The 21,479-nt window shown below is 30.8% G+C and overlaps 1 protein-coding gene across 1 annotated transcript; it reads right to left on the reverse strand.

Moving 5' to 3' along the window:
- Positions 1 to 42: 42 nt before the first annotated feature.
- Positions 43 to 20,949, reverse strand: LOC107444580 (PRADC1-like protein). The gene is made up of 5 exons (XM_016058753.3): positions 20,713 to 20,949; positions 12,999 to 13,108; positions 8,011 to 8,120; positions 3,245 to 3,412; positions 43 to 222 (listed from the first exon to the last, which is right to left on the reverse strand). Exons 1-5 carry the CDS (start codon positions 20,831 to 20,833, stop codon positions 102 to 104), a joined length of 630 nt encoding a protein of 209 aa, XP_015914239.1. The 5' UTR covers positions 20,834 to 20,949; the 3' UTR covers positions 43 to 101.
- Positions 20,950 to 21,479: the final 530 nt, after the last annotated feature.

The following is a 21,479-nucleotide window of genomic DNA, read 5'->3' on the forward strand; positions in this document are numbered from 1 at the left end:
ATTAGAATAAAATTCATTTTAATATAAATTGACTTAGAAACATATTATTTACAACTTTTATTTAACAAAAACATTAAACTATAGTTGAAAATAAAAGCATGTCACCATAAAACCCATGGTGGTTGCTTCTGATCATGTGGAAAAACATAAGTCATATTTATGGGAATATTGATAATAGCTCTAGTTAAGTTGAGAGTTCTTAAACTTCTTTTGATCATATAACTGAAAAATAAAAAATATATAATCAGAGTTTTACTCCTAAATCATGCTTTATTAATTTAACCCATCATTTAAAATATTAATATTTATTTTAAAAAATGCATTGCTTTTTATTATTTCATAAAATATCTATACAATCATGAAGAATCAGCCCATCTCCCAACCATTTTCCCAAATTAGCAAATTTTTGAGAAAATTATTTTCCTGTGAAACATTGATAGAAATTTATTTGCTGTTTAAAGCAATAATCCAAAAAGAAATTGTTTTAAACGAAGTTAAAAAATTTCTTTAGTTAGTTGTGTTTTGATACTCTTTAGTGTAATTATCAAATTTCAAGTGCTTAGGGTTAACATTCTTTCTACATTGTTCTGAACAAAAACTGCACTTCCAGGATGTAAGTTGGGACAAGAATTTTCGATTCAGATTTCACTTATTTCTTTTTCTGCTCATTTTGATACTTATTCTCTGAAAGTTGGGGATTTGCTTAATTTGGTGAAACAGTAATTTAGTTTTCTATTCATCAACAGTTCAGAACAGATATAATAGTAAAGAGAACATGATATAATAGTAAAGCTCAATAGGAATTTTTAGAATCAGCTAGTCTTTCTGAACATTTTTTAACAGTCTGAATGGATCGATCTACCTGTTCATTCGATTCAGGATATATTGTACTGATTCAGGTATGTCTGTCGGATTTCTCACAAAACTGTCAAACTCGTAAGAATTGAAAGGTGGACCTCCATCATTTATCACTTCTAGATCTTGTCTAGCAAAGATCAATTTTATAGCAGGTATTATCACACAAACCTCAATAAATTTTGAATAATAATTAATTGAATGATATTTTTGCTATTAAAATAAAAGAAATAAAGCATTGGAAAATATTTGAAATTTAGCACATGTAGAACAGGATTCCACCATAACTTTGATATCTTATACATGGCCAAAAAACACAAGTTTGAACCATGTTCAAATTCTTAACAATACTAAATATACTTTTAAGTAGTCCACTTAAGAATTCTTTTCTCAAACATTCAGTTATAACTATTAGATTTAATTTAAGAAGGGTAATTAAAATACCATTAACAAATTGCAACTCTTGTCTAACTTGGTAATATTTTTTTTTAACTAAAAAACTTCCTTTTTCTTTGCCCGCCCAACCCCATTTTTTTGGCTTCCTGTTCTTTTTTAAACTTAATATCAGAAATAACGTGGTTTTAACTACTACAGATAAATACAGATGTGACTAATACAGACGGTCTATAATATGCACCTCCTCATTTTCAGAAGAGGGAGAATCCTCAGCCTAGAATCTGCATTGGACTATGACCTGCACCCAAATTTGCACCAATATTGGTGCAAAGTTAGAACAATGCATAATTTTTTCTATTATATATAAATAAAATGGCAAATTTAAAACAAATTAATAAAAAATTATTAGCTCTATTATATATGCAAACAATTCCACTCCATCCATTCCTTCCAAGAATGAACTTTAGACTTGAATGATTTGTTAATTCCCATGTCCAGGGGCTGCAGCTTTTAGTCAAGCCACCTGGTATGATAGATAAACATGCAGGGAAATTTTTGCATTGATTTTTAGTTACTTCACTTATGTGCGCCTATACTGAATCCATAACCAAGAGTGCACTTGGCTTGAAAAAGGCTTACTTCCTCTTTTGCCAAATGAACAACAACGGTTCACCCACCCTTTTCCATTTACTTCCACAAAGATTCCTTTGGGAATCTTTGAAACTTGAGAAAAATAACTTGAAAAATAAAAGAAAATACTTGAGAAAAATAAACAAGCTAGCACACTGCAGCTTGACAAAATAAAAGAATATGAACATCAGCAATGATAATATAACTTTCGAAGTATTTATACGTAGAATGGTTTCGTCATGAACTGATTCAAAATAGCCTTGTGCATATTATTTAAATAAAGAAACAGTGAGTTTAGTTGTATGCATTCTACTCCGTGAAGTAAATATTTAAAGAGTTATAGATTAGTCAAACTGTTTTCAACAGAATCTGGCTTCAAATATACCACGAATGCGGAGGAGCCTCTCAACTATTTCGGTTTGAGTGTTTGTGTCTGCCTCATAAGTAAAGTGATCTCCAAAGCAAAAAAAAGAGGTTTATCGTATTCTATTACGTAACAAACTCTGCTTCATGTATGTTTGAAAATAGAAAAACCTCTTCACAAGTTTCAGAACCAGTATTTGTTTTTCGGAGCAAAGATGAGATGTTCATGAGGAAAATATTTGTGTTTTAGTTTTAAGCTCGAATAATAGTTAACTTAGCTAAGTCACAAAATGAAAATTTTATTAGTCCAGGAGCCAAGCCACAGACTTCGGGGATGGTGATTTCCACTTATTATGATAATCAAAATTTGCCTGCTGCTCTTGGTGAACAAGTGTTGGTGTTTACTGGGGATAGTGTAGAAGCAGTAGAGCACAAAGAACATGGTTCACTCATTTCACAAAAAGTATTGCCAAATTTAAATTAATGTGTTTTTCTAAATATTCTAGAGGATCTTCAGTTTTAATGCAACAAATTTTTTTTTTAAAAATTGTGTAATTATTTTACATGAAGCCTCCCAAAAATTTTAACAAAATCAAAATAGTATAGTTTCCAGCCCTGTCTGACTCTAGGTAATAATTGATTAAAAAAATTTATCAATAAAATTGTTTTTCTTTAAAAAAAATTTAATAAAAATAAGGAGGCATGTAAATTTTACAGAACTTATAGACAATGCAAAACTTGGGAGTCATTTTTAAAAATAAGAAGAGTTAGTACAATGCACATTGTGTTGAAATAATTCTGTGTTGAACAAAATTCAAGCAATTTTCACTTTGCTTTTTTTTTTAACACTGAACAATACTCTGGGAAAAATTTTATTAGACCTATTTTATTTGTTTTGAACTAATAAAATGTTTTGAAATGTTGTCGTATAAAAATTTAAAAGATAGTAGAATGTGCCTAATATATAAAAATGAAGTTTTAAATAAAATATTTTAATTACCCATCTTTTCCTAAAAGGAACATGGCTGGAACTGAACAATTTCTATCTGTAGTATCAGTAACCATATCAATATACTGATCATCATTGGAAATGTCATTATCAGCAATTATAACTGCTACCACTCCAACTTTTTCAGCATTAATGCATTTGCTTAAAAATGAACAGCTCCTATGTAAAAGAAACCAATAAAATAAAAAACAAATATTATCAAATAAAGTTCACTAAATTCATGTGTTTGTTACATTAATAAAAAAATGAAATGAGGAAAAATGAATCAAAAGCCAATACAAATGTTTTATGTGAACGAAAAAAAAAACTGAAAATTATAAAATCAATTTCACGGGAGATAAAGTCTGAAAGAATTGCTTGACTCTTGTTACTTGAAGATTAGCTCTTATAGGTTATAATATCAGTGGCATATCTAGGGTATGGCAACTATGGTGAATGCCATAGGCGCATTGTCAAAAAGGCGCAAAATCGATCAACATCAACGATTTCTCTTTTAATTTAAAATTTTTATTTAAGTTTTCTTCTTTTTTTTTTTTAGCTAGGGCAGAATTTAAAAAAAAAAGCATACAACATACACCCTTTTAATGAGGGCTTGAGAAGAAGACATCGAGGTCTTTTGAGGGACTCTTTTTGTTACTGGGGGAGTGAAGAGGGAACCGATAATTGTAAAAACAAAGTAAGTGACGAACGTTATACAATTTTATCCCCCCCCTGTTTTTCATAACTTTGTTTGCAAACTCTTAGACCACCGTAGTTAGGGAAAATAAGAGGGCCACCCGAGATTTCCGGTTCATTTGCATACTTTGAAAAGCGAGGAAATCTCCTTTGATTGTTATATTAGCATCATCATAGTTGGCCAGACAGCCCAATGTGAGCCAATGCCTTCCTCTGAAGATTTCTCCATGACGACTTCCGATTTATCTTTGATCTCCAATTTCATTCATTAATTGCGAGAAAATCAGACACCACTGATTCAGCCCATCTCAACTGCGGCCTTTCCCGCTTTCTTTTTCCAGTGGGTCTAAAAAGCAGTATCTTTTTTATTGTGTTGTCGTCACACATTCGAATCACGTGTGCAATCCAATTTATTCTATTTATTTTTATGCATTTAATAATATCAGGTTGTTTATAGATCTTGTACAGTTCAAAATTAAATCTCTTTCTCCAGTTATTGTTTTCATTTACACCACCAAGTATACCTCCCAAAATCTTTCTCTCAAATATTGCAATACAATTTTCCTCCAGTTCTGTCATTGTCCAAGCTTCAGAAGCGTATGTCGAGACTGGCCGGACAAGAGTTTTGTAGATTAAGAACTTTGTTTTTCTAGAAAGCCTAGATTTAATAAATCTTCTCAGCCCATAGACAGCCCTATTTGCCAGATAGAGTCGGTTTTTCATTTCAGAAGTAATTCTGCTGTCAATGGTAATGGTGATCCTAAGTAAATAAAACTCCTCACTGTTTCAAATATATAAGAATTTATTTCAAGATAGGGGTCTGGAACTCGTGTTTCTTGAGAATGACGTATATTTTTTTTCTCTCTACATTTATAACCAAGCCCATTTGCTTTGCAGCCACCTCAAGGGCAAGAAAAATGCCTCTTTCAGGGCAGGAAGGGAACAAGCAATTATATCAACATCATCAGCATATACAAGTAGTTGTACTGGTCTAGTAAAAATGTGACCACTGGTATTGATGTTTGAATCACGAATAACTCTCTCAAGTGCTATATTAAAAAGAAGACAGGAGAGAGAATCTCCTTGTCAAACACATGTGAATATGTCAAGATTTTCAGACAGAGACCCAAGAAACTTAATCTTACACTTCGTATCTTTCAATGTAAGTCTCGTCAATTTAATGGGTTTTGAAGATATTTTAAAAGTATTCATTGTTTCAGAAAGATAATTTCTATTGATACTATCAAAAGCAGCCTTGAAATCAATAAAAAGATGTGTTTCAAATTTAAATTCCATTGATTTCTCTAAAATCTGACGGAGACAAAATACCTGATCCTTAGTTGATTTTCCAGCACGGAATCCACATTGATATTTTCCAATTTGTGAGTCAATGAATGGTAACAGCCTGAGATATAAAATTCTAGATAGAATTTTATAAGTTATACAAAGAAGACTAATGCCACAATAGTTTGAGTACTAATGTTAAATTATTAAAAAGCGTCAAAACATTGTTAAACTCCTTATTTAATTTTTAAAAAAATTGTTTTAACTAATAGCCAAATTTTTTTAAAAATTTTTTGTTTTCAGTTTCACAAAAATAAAAGCAAATTAAATAAAGGTAAGCTTTGTCTTAATTTTTTTATAATTAAAAACGACTGAACATTTATTGGTTTAAAAATAATCAAATTATTATACTTACATCAAATAAATTTTAAAAAACCAACATTTTATAACAAAGTTAAATACAAAATACCTCTATAAAATTGCATCGCTTATAATGAAAAACAATAATTGAAAAAAATCAATGAAGAATCTTTCTTATTATATTTTCTTTTTATTGATCAATTGAGTTCAGAACAAAAACTTATGATAACAAGGATTGTGCAGCAATCGTAAAGTAACAGTAGGTCTACTAAAAATAATTGACAAGAATCGTTAAATCCAGACAGAAAAAAAAATAGGTATTAAAAAATGCAGAAGGAAACGATCGCTAAGTAGCAAAGGTATCACTGAAAATAATTTACAAGAAACCCGAAAATTATTCCCGACGAAATAAAATGCACAACAATCGCAAAATAACTTAAGTATCATTGAAAATAATATTCAAAAAACGCAAATTCCCAAAGACAAAAATGGACATAAAGAAACTATGCATTGCGTTCTATATTACAACGCTGATCCTCGCACGAAACCGGGAGTTCTGATTCAGTTCGCTCTTCGTCATGAAACTGTAACATCGTCTTTATAGCTAAACGCTATCTACATCTCTGCAGCTAGACGAATTCAAAATCGTCTTCTGCAGTGCGGTAACAGCATTAGCGTAGTCAAGGATCCTTGCATATTAAATCGTTAAACCGCTATTGTAGTCTTATTCCAATGGCTTAAATCAGATTTCTGATGCATCACCTAAAACGAAAGTCACTATACCAGTCTACCGATATATGCATTAAATTGATATTACACGATACATCGATTTATCACCCAGTCCTAACTATGCTCTAATTTAAAAAAAGTTTTGTACAAATATAAAAGTTATACATATTAGAAAATAGGTACCTAAATAAAAGTCGAATTAAAATAAAATATGAATGTTAATAGAAGGAAAAAACAACAACAGCCCCTAAGAGAGAAAAAAAAAGTACTTTATTAAATCTAATGGAAATTTTAATGTTTGGCTTTTTGGACATACATGATTGTATAAAAGTTTGCTATCTTTTATTAACGTTCTGAAAAGTAACATTCATTTTTGCTAAAAAAAACTTCACTAAGAGTAAAAAATTATCCAAATAGTTGGCTATTCCTGAAAATAGTCGCTTTTTTAGTCTTTTCAGGCAAAATAGTCGCATTTTAGTAGTCTGTGGCAACCCTGAGGATATAAAGCACCTGACTAAGGAAATGTTGCTAACCCAACAAACAAAACCTGTTTAAACGTATAATGGCATAGTACGTACAAATCCTCTTTGGGAGTTAGTAGAACAGTAAGAGGATAGAAGTTCGTAGTGCAGCAAAAGTACTTCAGTTATAACAGAGTCCAACAAGCTTTCACAAAGTTTGTAGATTGCAAATATACAAAGCATGGAAAGACACTTCAATTGAAACTGAGTATATCCGACTTCACCTTACAGATACTGACCAAAACAAATAAGCACTCAGGGTTCAGTAACACAAAACCTTACTTGTGTTGTGTTGTAGCATAAAACTTTCAGAGAATGCCTCACAATAGCTGCAAGAACAAGACTCTAATAAATTCCTTTTTTCATTCAGAATGCTATCAGATCGTAAAAATGAGTGCATTACTTGCAGTGGTCACGCTAAATCTCAGACCAAGATATTCTATTTCAAATATGCTGGAGCTGGCATCAGTTTAAAATGTTGGTCGTCAATCTAACTTATTTTGACCTCCACCAGTAGGGTTCCAGCACAAGTAGCAAATTCTTAACTAAACTGGCTACTTAAAAAAGCTACATAGAGAGAAAGAGCCGAATACCACCTGTTTTGCATAAAATAGATACCAATAACAAATTAAAAAATTAACTATTAAAACTTACATAAAAATAAAAATATATGCAAAGTTCTTCCTTGATGTTTAAGGCGACAGCTCTACCTTTCCGCAAACTACCATACGACTGCCTGAAGAAGTATGAACAAATGAAAACTAATGTCAAAATTTGATGAATAAAGCTAATCAAGAGACTCTTTTGAGTTTCTTGATTGATGGAACGTTACAATTGTGTAGCTTATTATGTTAATGTCAGCAAACTTTGCTGTATCTCTGAAACTATTAAGTAAATATTAAAGTAATCCTAAATTTAAACAGAATCGATCAAATAGTTCATGTGAAAAATATACTTAAAAATGTGATTTCAAGTTTTACTGGTGAGGAATTTATCATCCAAAAACTGATATAATCAAAGATATATTTAATCTAAGATTCATTAATAAAAAACATTGCATGACAAACGAGTGACGGACAATAAATGGAGCAATATTTGTCAGACAAACTTTATATTTATTTGTTACTACTTTGATATATTACTAAATCACATCAGTTTAAACTATCTATAGTCAGACATATACTTAACCCACGATCCATCAATGCAATATTATTGTGTAGTTCTAATTTATTCATAGGTATGTTACACCCACTAGCAGGTTCCGTCAAAACAAGACCAATGCTGTGAAAACTGCCATTCTGTGAAATAAAAATTTTCCGAATAAGAACATATTGATATTCCAAAAATTATATTAAAGATTTAAAAATTAGCACAGTCAAGATTTGATAAGTTGATGCATCATTTAAAGCTGCAAATAAATTGAGATTTTAAAAATTAAATAAAGAATGTTGTTGCACGGCTTAGCACAGGTCGTTATAGAAAAAGTAGCAAAAAAGTATTTAAAACTTTTTAAAAAGTGATAAATAGTGACTCAATTTAAAACAGTGTTAATATCCAGACAACATCCTAATAATCTTAAAGATATGCAAATTAAAGAAAAAAATTAGTTTAGAAACATTTATTATTTAAGAAATCAAAAATAACTTACAAGTTACATTTAAATTAACTGCTATTGAAATTTTTCTTAAAAAAATTACATAAAAAATATTCTCTAATTTTTACTAAATGAACAACATGTTTAACTGCGATCTGCGGCAGAGCTGTTGGATAAATAAATGCTAAAAGGGTTTTTTCTATTTTTGATTGATTAAATAACATAAAGGTTATAGGTTCGATTTTCGTCAGTCGTTTAAGATGACGAGCTCATGCATTCAACTTACGTTGGTAACATTATGATCTGCGGCGACCGGCCAGTTTCTTTTCATTTGCTGTTGATCGTTCTGGCGTGGATCATGACATTATCTGTTTAAAGAGTATTATTTAAGCTTCTGTTGAAGCCGATTATTTTGCATTCATTCTTTTTGTTACTCACTATGTTTGTGACAGTTCGTCTACCAATTTAATATGTTTTTAAAATAAATTTATTGCTATAGAAACTTCGTTCTCTTATTTGTCCTAATTAGAATATACTTTTACAATAAGTGAGATATATAGTGGGTAAATAATATATAATATATTAACAATAATAATAACAATATATAATTACAATAGGAGAGAGATATAGTGGGTAAATGATATATACAGTGGAACGTCGCGTATCCGGAATCGGTGGGACTTCCCGAAGTCCGGATAATAGATTTTTCCGTATAATACACCCCTAAGATAAACAAAGCTTAAAATGATCTAATAAACGATCTGAATCTAAGAAGCAAAAAATAAATAAACGTTATTTTTTGGGCAATAATGTTTTAGTATTTGAATGTGATATTTAATCAATCGAAAACAAAATATTAGAAAAAAAATAATTAGTGCTTAAAATTTAGAAAACGAAAAAAAATTGACAGTAGTAATGAAAATATTAATTTGCTCTATCCGCCATTTTGAACTAGAACGATTCAAGGAAGAAACGGGATTCCCCGTCATTCATTAAGGTGGGTAGGTGGGGGAGAAAAATCCATTCCCTCCTTATTTGTGTAGAGAAAATATGTGTAAAGAGATCATTCAAGTTGAGGGCGGGGAAGTTATCAATCAAGCGTTAGGGCGCGGCATGCTGATGGAGTTATCTTTATTTTTTCTTGTGGGACTGAAAGAATCACGTTAGTGGTTGTCAAAACAACGTTAAGGAAGGGCATATTAATTTCGCCTGGCTTAAGAGGGGGAGGATTGTTATCACTTGACAAGTTGAAAAGAAATCTTTTAAAGAAAATACACAGCTATCCTTTACTAAATGAGGTGAATAAAAGAATTGCATTGGAATTCTAAAACGGCCGAAATATGTCTGTTCTTTATTCATTAATAATGTTTAAATATTACTATGCTTTATTTAATCGTTTAAAAAATAATCTGGCGCAATATTACACCTCGAGACATAATTGACCACACTAACTTAGAAAAAATACAGAAAACCATCGTACTTATTGAAAACGACAATCGACGTCACGATTATCGACACGCCAAACTGTTATTTCTTCTTTTTTTTTTATTTAAACTTTAATACATAATTTGTCAATTTATCGTGGTCGTCGGGAAAATCAACTAACCATTAGCATTATAGAAAATTGATTATTTATCAAAATTACGCCAAATACGCAGTTATAAAATGCATTAAAGAAGAGGGAATTACTGACTCAACCATCTAAGGAAAAAAAAACTTCTGATTTTTAAAATAAGCATAGTATAAGTCCATAACACATCACGTAAATAAATCGCAACTAATCATTTAAAAAGCTTTAAAATGACAACAAAAAAAATTAAATTAATGTTACAAGAAACCAGAAAAAAAATTGCTTTTCTCAACGATTTAAATCAAACAAAATATTAAAAAGATAATGCTTACGTAAAATAAAGATCAATTATTTACCTTACATAGAAATCAAAAACTCCTAATAAAAAATGCGTAGGCACTATAAATATTTTATTTTTTAAACATATCCTTTAAAGAAAGCTGTTTCATTTTCGGTTTCTTATTGAGCAATTTTTCCTTAATCCTATGAAGGGACATGATTTCTTGTTCAGAAATATAGTCTCTTTGTTCCAGTCCTTTAATGGCAATATCTAAATGATTAACTAAATCGTCAGTTGAAATCCTCTCTTCTGCTATTTCTTCTTTACTATCTACACTTTCTGTGTCACTATCTTGTTTGTTTAAAGCTATGTTTTTTATCTCCTCGTCGGTTAGTTGGGGCACAGTTGGGGCATCATCGTCGCAGTTTAGCGTTTCTACAACATCTTCTTCATCTAATTTTTCCCTCTCACAATGACTTTTGATGTAGTGCAACAACTCTCTCACACTTTCTTTCTCTTTGTTTGGACGAAAACCTTCAAAGAGGGGCTCGTCCTCATCATTACCAAAAAAAATAGTTGCTGGCCAAATGTTATTCCAAGCATTCTTAAGGGCTTTTGATCAACTTCATCCCACGCTTTTGCTATATTCCATATGGCAGTCTTTATGGAATAAGACTTAACGAAGTCTTGTAAGTTTTGGCCATCACTTAAAGAGGTCAGCATTGACATCAAGAATTGCGTTTTATACTTGCACTTGAAGGATCTTAAGATACCGTTATCCATCGGCTGCAAAATTGAAGTGCAGTTGGGTGACAAGAACACAACAGAAACATTTGCCCTTTCCATCAATAACGGTATTTTGTGGGCAGAGCAATTATCCAGTATTAAAAGTGGCTTTTTTTCTTCCAAGCCAATCGACTGAAAATGCTTTCTGACTTGCGGCACAAAATCGTTGTCCAACCATTCTTCCATGAGTTGCTGGGTCATCAAGGCTTTTCGGTTAGATCGATAATTTACGGGTAACACTTTAACACCCTTTAGGGTGCGAGGGCGAGCACTTTTACCAATTGTAAACAATTTCATTTGTGTGTACCTGAAGCATTTGCACACACCATAATTGTCATTCTTACTTTACAGTCCTTAACACCGGTTGGATTCTTTTCCTCAGCTGCGGCTAAAGTCTTTCGGGGTACATACCGCCAAAACAGTCCAGTCTCATCGGCATTATATACTCGTTCTGGTGACAAGTCTTCATTTTTAATTAATTCTTCAAAATCTTCTATAAATTTTTCAGCAGCTTCGGTGTCAGCTTCCGCACGATCTCCGCAAATAGATAGCTGGCTCATACCATGTCTTTTTTTAAAGGCTTTCAATCATCCAATGCTGTAGCTGCACTCCTCTTGAATGGCCATATCCTCATGAAAAATCTTTGCTTGAGCCATTAACATTGGTCCCGTTAACGGTACGCCTTCACTACGGCGTTGTCGTACCCACTCAATCATAACTCTATCGTGATCCTCGTGTTTAGCATTTCGTATATATTTCCGATCCTTCATTGCAAGAGGTGTGTCTGAGTTTGAAAAATAGTCAAAAAGTTTCTCTTTCTGTTTTTTTATATCGTACACATTAGACTTTCCTACTTTATATTCGTCGCACAACTTAGATACTGAAGTACCCATGTCCAATTTTCTCAGTAACTCTACTTTTTCTTTAATTGATAAAGAAACATTTTTTCTTTTCTTCAACGGACGTGAAGACATCGTAAGAAAAATAAAAGGTAATAAACAAAAATAACTTTAAAAAAAACTTAACACGAATAACAGTAACTCAATTAAAACTTAATAAAAATTACGCAGTTAAAAACTTAAAAAAACAATAACTTGTCAAAAAACTTAATAAAAATAATTAAAAGAAGCAAGCTGTCGATAATCACAAATTCTTAACTCACAAATGCTAGATCGGTAAAAACGAACAAATGTGACGCGTTAGATTGCTTTAAATACGAGATATTTGGCGAGAGAAATTAGTTTCAGAGTATTTTGCAAGACTTATTTCGCCAAGGTATTCGCCTGTTCCTGTAATGTATTTGTAGGTGCACTGCATGAAAAAAAGGAATACATTTCGGAGAAATCTAATTTAGTTTTTGGTTTGGAATAAAAGGACTTTTGTTAGTCAAATTCATATTTCAGTGGCATGGGAGTCTTGGAAATCTTTTTCATGTCAATGCTAAAGAAAGAATGTTACCCCCTTTTTTTCCCCCGCCTCCTAAATATTGAATGGACAATGTTTCTCAAGGACATACTCCCCCTCCACGTTTACCCTTTTCTACAGTAAAAAGGTTCCAGGAAATGCCTCATCTACTAGCCAGCTGCATACGAAAGAAGGGGGGAGGGGACTCAGTTGTGCTCTATTGAAAACAAATTACCCTCTTTCCCAGCATTCCAGAAGAGGAGCGTCACTAATGGTCACTCCACGGACTTGGAATGCGAAGATCAAGAGATGTTTGTTTATTTTGATTGTTAAAAAGTGTCCGGGAAATCGATCCTTCCGGGAAAGGGACGTCCGGATATGGGACGTTACACTGTAATACAATAGGTGAGTCATATAAAAACAAAAGAGAAATGTAAAATAGGAGATGAATTTGGAAAAATGACTATTGGATTTGAATCTAAATTATTAAATAAAATTTTTATTAAATTTGATTCTTTGTAATAATAAATAAACCAACTTACAAAAGGAGTTCCAAATTCATGAGCAGGTCTGACTTTATAGGTATAATGCAGTGTGTCTGGTTCAATTATTTCGAAATAAATATCCTCTTTGATGTATGTATCCTTAAAACCTAAGACAAAAAAGAAAACAGTAATTATGTTCTTTTCACAAAGCAAACATAATTAACTTATTCATAAAAAAGTAAAATATTCATATATAAAGAGCAAACAAGCTAAAACTGAACATATTTTATTAGAAGCTCAAGCTTGTCTGAGTATTTTCTAATATGGCTGGCAATCACTCGGGTCACCAGGTTATGGGGGCGATAAGTCCGAGATTTAATGTTCTCTAAATTACTGATACCACCTTATAACAAAATTTTTTGTTTGAAAAATATATTTACAGGTTTTTATTTTAAATTAAATTAACTTACTTTATGGTCAAAAGTTCTCTATATTAAAGTTTTGTTTAAGCTTCACGCCAATATCTCCAAAAAGTTAATGCAAGACAAAAACAGAGGGAGAAGTGACCTTAGAGAATGACCTGGTAGACTTAGATGTCTTTTAATTTAGTCCTAGATTCATTCTCAATTAAGTGTCTTATGGCATGTTAGTTGTGAGCAGGAATTTTTTTTTTTTTTTAAATGAAATATCACTTCAGAATTTGGGTAAGCAATCAGAACATTTTATTATCTTACTTTAATTTACAAAGATAACAAAAAAATTATAAATTAATGACTTTTTTAATGTTGTGTCATTCATCTTTGTACAATATTTGGCAATTCCTGCTTTTTATTTTCTTCTTAAATTCCTGAGAAACTTTTTCAGAAATTGAATTTTAATGAAGTAATTTAAAATTTGATTCCATGCCATTCAATTTTTCTTGCCAAATAAAATTACATTCTTTAAAATTATGTAAAATTTGCATACCTCACAATTCAAAATTATTTTGACTGTTATTAAATAAAGTAATAAATAAGTATTAGAATTTTTTTTTATTGTATGAGTATGGAATTATCTAGCGCTTTTAGTTTTTTTAAATCTATTTTCCTCTGATAGAAAAATATTTTTTCCACTGTTTACTCACGTGTTTGACTCATCAATGAGTTCTATTTTTTTTCCCCCTGTTGTGGTGTTAATGTCAACTGTACAAAGATGTTTATTAAAGGAAGTATGCAACTATCACTTTTTGGCCAATAATATGAAAGGGATGGGTGGTAAAGATGCATGAATTTAATTGTGCCTCCTTTTTCTACATGAACTTCCAAAACCATTCCAATATACCAGCGTGCATCATAAATACATGTCACATACAGGTGGAACATCAATATTTTTGGTAGGAATCTAAACCGGCTGTGATGGAAAATTCTGCATCAGTACTTACCCTTTTATTTGCTTATTATCTGCTGGCTAAAAAAATGCATATTTCTTTTACCTTAAACTGTTGTTGCATGCTGCAGTTGCTTAAATAATTCTTTACAAAGTTTAACAATTTCAATGTTGCTGATGGAAAAAAAATGTATACCTTTGATATTACTTTTACAATATTCATACATCGTAAGTTATTTGATCATGCAATGATCTTTGCAAACTTGCTTTTGACACCTCTAATTCTTCCATCTATTCGATCACAAGCAGGCAGACTTTTCATAGCAGAAATAAAATCAGTCCATAGATTTGATTTGCATATTTCCATGGATTTTTTGAAAGGGTTATTTAGAAACAAAGCAGAAAGGTTAATTTCCACGAAGAATTAAAGTTAATTTCCACAAAGACGATTAGTAAAGATAAGTCAATTACCAAGATCTTAGGGAATTTTACGTTAATGAGAAACATTGATTCATTCTTAAAATATTGTACATATTTTTTCCTTTGATATATATTTAAGATAGTTATTAAAAGATTTTCTGCAAAACTAAAATACAACTTATTTCCTACAAATATTTGCTAATCCCAGGGTCGATAACTTCTTAATTCATTTGATTTATTTACATTTAATTTATGGCAATTACACGAATAATGTTCCATCATAACAGAAACTGAAAACTTTTAATTTAGAGTTACTGTGTGGATGGAAAATAATTAATGTAAACAATCTAGAGTAGCTATAATGTGTTAACAGAGCTTGGTCTATATAGCAAACATCCAATACATCATTCTTGAATTGCCTGTAATGTATTCATCTCCTTGTTTTGTTTTTTTTCTTCCATGAATTAAATTTGTTATAAACAAAACTTTAGATTGATCTCCTTAAGATTAATGTAACATAGAAAACAATAGTTCAAAGCAAATATCAAGGTTCAATTATTGAACGAGAATCAAAAAATTTGAAAATGAGAAGATAGCAGAAGAGGGGGAGGGAAATATATTTACTAAATTTATCGAATACATTTCTTAAAAAAAAAATTCTTACCCAAGTGAGAAAGAAAAAACTCGAAACAAATTTGAAATGAAAATAGTATGGTGATCAATGACTTTTTAATGAAAAATGAGAAATTTAATTAATATTTTATAGGCCTATTATTTGTGCAATGCCCAAATGCGTGAAATTCTCATTAGTTTGGCCTCTGGAATTGCTGTTTAGTTATTCGTATTAGAAGTAATCAACATAGGATAAATGACTAATGAAACTTTCCATATCAGTATCTGCAACAATTATGAAATAAAATACAAAACAATTTTAAAAAAATATCACAGAAGTGGTCAAATTTGAAAGTATAACCCTTCTCTGTACTCACCGCTAGCCAATCTCTGCTACCAACCGGCATCGAGGAAGTGGGAAGTGACAGTATGGCACGGGATTGATTTAGGGGTTAAGAACTCAAAAGCTTGTGTGTGATATTTAAAGTACCTCCTCTCCTTATATTTTAGGCAGCTAGTAATTTCTCCTACTGTGAATACAACATATTGTGCTATCATTTGACTTTAAAGTGCATGCGTCATATCCCTGGTATTCGCAATATCAGAATCAGATATCAAACATCCGCACATTATATCAACCCCAAACAGTATACTTAGTTGCTGATTTTGGTTTCATTTTGAGAAAAGCATGTTTCTGAATTTAAAAATATCTGAGATTGTCGACGTTGCTTTTGGATCTCCTGCAGAAAATGAATAATACAGAAGAAATAAATATAATCAAGGTATGTATATATCATTTTCCATTACTATTTTATGCATAAATAAATAATTAATTATGGAATTTCGTTTCTATAGTTGTATTGAGAAATGTTTCAAAATTCCGCAAATTTTAATTAAAAACTTGTTTTGTTTTTTTTTTAAATTTGTTTTGTATTAAATTTAAATTATCTTATTTATTTATTTATTGCTGAAAAGAAAAGAAACTTTCCATTAGAAAAAATGGGGATTTCCGTATCGTGATCTGAGGCAGAATAATAAGTTTTGACAACTTACAGGCAGCGGCCTGCGAGAAATCAAAACAGAAGATGACCAATTTGAACCCCCGGGCAAAACCTCTTCGTTTATCTTATTTTATCATTTATTATTATTTTTTTTTCAATTTCAAAGATTAAAATCTATTTTGCACCTTTACGAACGTAGTGGCGCGACAGATCACGATGCGGAAATATTACCCCAAAATGCATTTCTGTTGACGCTTTGTGGAAATTATAGATTTTCACAAAAAATATTTTCTATTTCAGAGATTGAAATTTCTTCCATTTATATCGATATTTTGAAGAATTCCAGAAAATGCCGCAATTCCATTTAAAACAGTATTAAAATAATATTTTTGTATTTAAATTTAAAATTGCTTACATTTAAAAATAATGCTTGAATTTTAGCAATTTTAAAAAAATTTGCACTTGGTGTTTCTTGGAATTTTAGAAAATCAAATGCATATTTAGCGATGTTTTGCGGGAATTTATAGAATTCTGCAGTTTTAATTTAAAAAAAAAAAAAACATTTTAATAATATTTTAGTATTTAAAATGGCACTTTTAAAAAAATTGTCATGATTTTAGCAATTGAAATTCCTTTTATTTTTATCGATGTTTTGAAGAATTCTAGAAAATTAAGCAGTTTTATTTAAAACAGTATTAAAATTATAATATTTTTGTATTTAAATTTAAAATAGCCTACATTTAAAGTAATGCTTGAATTTTAGCAATGATTTGTGGGCATTTATAGAATTCAAAAGGAAAAAATTTCTTTAAAAGAAAATGTTTTGGTGACAAAAGTTTAAATATTTTATAGCCTCTTTTGCAAAAATTTTTTTGATTTTAATGATTTGAAATCTTTTTTTCATTTTTATCTATATTATGAAGAATTCTAAAAAATGCCATAATTTCCTTGAAAGCAATATTTTCCATTGATGTTCAGTGGAAATTTATCGAATTCCTCAAATTTAATTTAAAAATATATTTAGGTAATATGTTAGTATTTTAAGTAGCACCTTTGAAAACAATTGTTTCGCTTTTAGGGATTTGAAATTTTCTTTTTTCATTTTTTTTTTATATTTTATTGATATATTCTAGTAAAGGCTGCAATATTATTTAAAACAAAATTATTTTATTTTTGTATTTAAATTTTTTTTTTAAAAATTTGCATTAGCTTGAATTTTAGGAATTTGAAAGATTGTTAGTTTCAATTGGGGTTTTGTGGAATTTTAACAAATCAATGAATAAATTTTCTTGCATTAAATTTTTTATAAAAAATATGTAGTCATATCTTAAAATAGTACGATGGAAGGTTTTTGATTGTATGTACTTTTTTTTTATTGCTGTTTATTTTTGCCGAAATTATGTTTTATAAACTAAATTTAAAAAAATTTACAAATAAATAAACATTATATAATGGCAAAGATTTTATCACATTATGCAACATGCTAACAGTTCAGTTGCAAATTAAGACTGAAAACTTCTGTTAAAAAAAAATTTATATTGATATTATTATTATTCTTTTTTAGAATATTTCTGTTACGGATTGTCTAGGATATCGCCAGGTAGTATCAAAGCCCAACACTAAAAGCGCTGTCTGGATTTATTTCGGTTTACCAGCTGATGATAAAGTCCGGATTTTAAACCAAAATATTGCTGTTTTTCAATTATGCTCAAAAATCAAGTCATCTACGGCATCATCATCCTTTAAAATTTAGGGAATTAAACAATTCAAGCAAACCATTGACAAGAAATATTAATCATGCCATTGACGTTGATGATCCTTTAGCTCCAGTTGATGCTCAGCAGAACGCAAATGAAAGTGTGAAAAAGCGGTAAAAAACTATGTTAGATTTTCAACCTCTGGGCAGTAAATTCTCTAAAAATTGCACCGAAGCTGTGGCGAAATTTATTGCAACATCAATGCAGCCATTTGCCACAGTGGAAAATCCAAAGTTCATTGAAATGGTGAGGGTTTTGAACCCAAAATATAAGTTGCCTGGAAGAAAACACTTTTCAACTGTAGCTATCTCAAAATTAAATAACAATACGGTTGAAAGATAAAGGCTGAAATATCTTCCATACAGAGTTGTGATATAGCAATCACTACTGACTGTTGGACATCCATAACCAATACTCCTTTTCTAGCAGTGACTGCTCATTAAATTTCTAATGAATGGCAGCTTCTAAGTGCGTGTTCGAACTTCAAGCATTTCATAGAGGAGCATACATCAGAAAATTTAATTGAAATGCTAACTAATACTTAAAAAGATTGGAATATTTATGCTAAAACATTGCCCTCAATAACATCTAATGATGGCACTAACATTGTTAAAGCTATCAAAGATCTTAAGATAAACCAGATTACATGTTTTGCCCATAATATAAACATTGGTGTCAACCAATCTCTACAACAGTCTTCCCTGAAGACAGCAATTTCTCGCTTGAAAAAGCTATAAAACACCATTTCTCATTCATGGAAGATGAAAAGAGATTGACAGATAGCTCAAGAGCAATTGAGTATGACTGTTGAACGCTTAATAAGTGTATGTCCAACACATTGATGGAGTACAACAAAACTTTGCAGGCGATTTTTGTCCAACCAGCTTCCTCTCTGCAAAGTTTTGTTTGATTATCCGAGAAAACATTTAATGCTTGAAGGATCTGACATCAATGTGCTTCAAGATTTTGTAACTGTCACAAATATGCCTGAAGATATGACAAAATCTTTAAATGGAAGTAGTTACATCACAGCTTCCTGCGTTCTACCACTGTTGAGTAAAGTAAAAAAAATCTTCAAGCTAATGACAGTGACTCAGAAATTAGCAGGAGTATAAAAAAAAAGAAATTCTGGGGGCTCTTGAAGCCAAATATGAAGATTCATTAATGGCATTGATTTTGGGTCTTTGTTCATTGTGTGACCCAAGATTCAAAATTAAATTTCTAGAAAATGTTTCTGCAGTTAAAAGTAGAGCAATTTAACTTATGGCTGAGTCCTATACAATGCAAGATGAACCATAAATAAGTGCTTCTTCTTCATTAAGAACTCAAACATAAAAAAAAGGCCTGCCTTGTTAAGTTTTTTGACTCAGATGAAGAAGAGAACTTGAATGCTGAGGAATATACTCCAATAGCAAAAGCTGAAAGGGAGCTGAATGAGTATTTAAATATGTCAAAAATAAGCATTTCGGATTGGCCATTTATGTGGTGGAAAAGAAACAGCTCCTCCTTTCCAAAATTACAGTTAATTGCGAGTCGATTCCTTGCAATACCAGGGACAAGTCTACCATCTGAAAGTGTGTTCAGTGTTGCAGGTAATGTCATTACTAAAGATTGTGCATCTTTATTGCCTGAAAAGCTGAGATGCAGATCTTTCTAAGTAAAAATTCCAAATATGTTTAATTGTGTTGCAAAATCATGAGAAATAGTGTTGTGATGTTTACAATTGTGTTAATAAAATTTTTCTGTTTCAAAATAACGATACTTCATCTATGGGATACTTATCCTGCGAGCTACCGTAGGATAAATATCCCATTCTTTTTAAATGATGTTCTTTAAACACATAAATTTTTATTTGCAAAAAAGTCTAGCATTTATAATATACATAACAATTTAATTACCACGGTATATCATAATATCGTGATATGAAGCAGACAATATACCATAATATCAAAATGCTGATAGTGCCAATACAGAAATCCTAGAATACAGTATCCTAGTGCCAATACAGAAATATCCCCATCTAAACCATATTATTATTATTTTGAGCACAGTAAAAATTCTAAGAATCAATAATTAATAAGTGTCATAACGTGCTCTACCCTTTATCTACACTAAATTTATAAAAACACATGCTAAAGTAAGTTGGAAGCATAGTGCACTAAGAGAATAATTTATAGTCTTAGAATAATTAGTTAAATAATTTAAACAAATAAAATCTGTTTTAAACAAAATTAATCTTCCTTTTTGAGAAATAAGAAAAAAAATTATAAGTAAGAAAAAAGGTGCAAATCAATTTTTTTAACAGGCAGGTATGGATAGGTACAATTAAATGCATAAAAAAAAATTCTACATTTCTTTTCACTTTTGGCATAATAAATCAGCCTAAAAATCAGCAGAATAAAGAGTGCAAAATAGAAAATAGTAATCGATCAATAGATAGAGATAAGGAAAAATAAACATAGTTTTATTTGATATTAAAAATCATAATAAATAATCTCTACATCGCAAATGACTCATTTTTAATGCATGAGCAGTATAAAGTACATTCAATACAGATTTAATTACCAATAAACTTATCTGAAAAGACATAGATAAAATATTTCTGAATTATCTTACCGTCTACTGAAGGGATAATATTTATTAACAGATTGATTATTACATTAAGTAAACATAGTTTTTTTACACTAAAAAAGTACAATAGTTTATAATATTTATTCACTTTTACAACATTAATCATCCCTTAAAATCAAAAAAAATTGATTACTGAATTTGAAATAACTGCAAACATAAGACTCTTAAAGTTTTTCAAATATCCAACAGCATAGCACATGTAAAGAAAAACGGAAGTTTTCATTTGAAAGGATATTATTTTTACTCACTGTCTAGACCAATGGACCTGCCTTGTCACTTATGGATGACTGGACTGGATACGAGCGATTAATCCTCTCTTCGACCGGATCACGCTATTGGTCGAATTAATGTTTCTTCCTTTTATCTATAAATGTTTTCTTGTTTTTATTTATTAATGTTTCTTGTTATTATTATTTATGTTGTTGTTGTTAATTTACGTGGCACTAGAGCTGCACAATGGGCTATTGGCGACGGTCTGGGAAACATCCCTGAGGATGATCCGAAGACATGCCATCACAATTTTGATCCTCTGCGGAGGGGATGGCACCCCCGCTTCAATAGCCCGACGACCTGCGCTCGAAGTCGAGCACTTTACGGTAGCACAGTTTAACGAGGACCAATACCGCACACCCTCGGTCCCTACGCAGACTGATCCAGGTGGTCACTCACCCGCACACTGACCGTAGCCAGTGATGCTTGACTTCGGTGATCTGCTGGGAACCGTGTCTTAACGATCAGTCCACTGCGGGACT

The sequence above is a fragment of the Parasteatoda tepidariorum genome, chromosome X1 (genome assembly GCF_043381705.1).
Source record: "Parasteatoda tepidariorum isolate YZ-2023 chromosome X1, CAS_Ptep_4.0, whole genome shotgun sequence".
Lineage (NCBI taxonomy): Eukaryota > Metazoa > Arthropoda > Arachnida > Araneae > Theridiidae > Parasteatoda > Parasteatoda tepidariorum.

Excerpts from the sequence above, each read along its gene's own strand:
- LOC107444580 (XM_016058753.3), bottom strand. The coding sequence starts at position 20,833 with ATGATTAATGTTGTAAAAGTGAATAAATATTATAAACTATTGTACTTT. Across the intron at positions 3,413-8,010 it reads ATTGCATTGATGGATCGTGG|GAGCTGTTCATTTTTAAGCA; the intron begins GTTAAGTATATG and ends TCTTTTACATAG. Across the intron at positions 223-3,244 it reads TTCCTTTTAGGAAAAGATGG|TTATATGATCAAAAGAAGTT; the intron begins GTAATTAAAATA and ends TTTATTTTTCAG.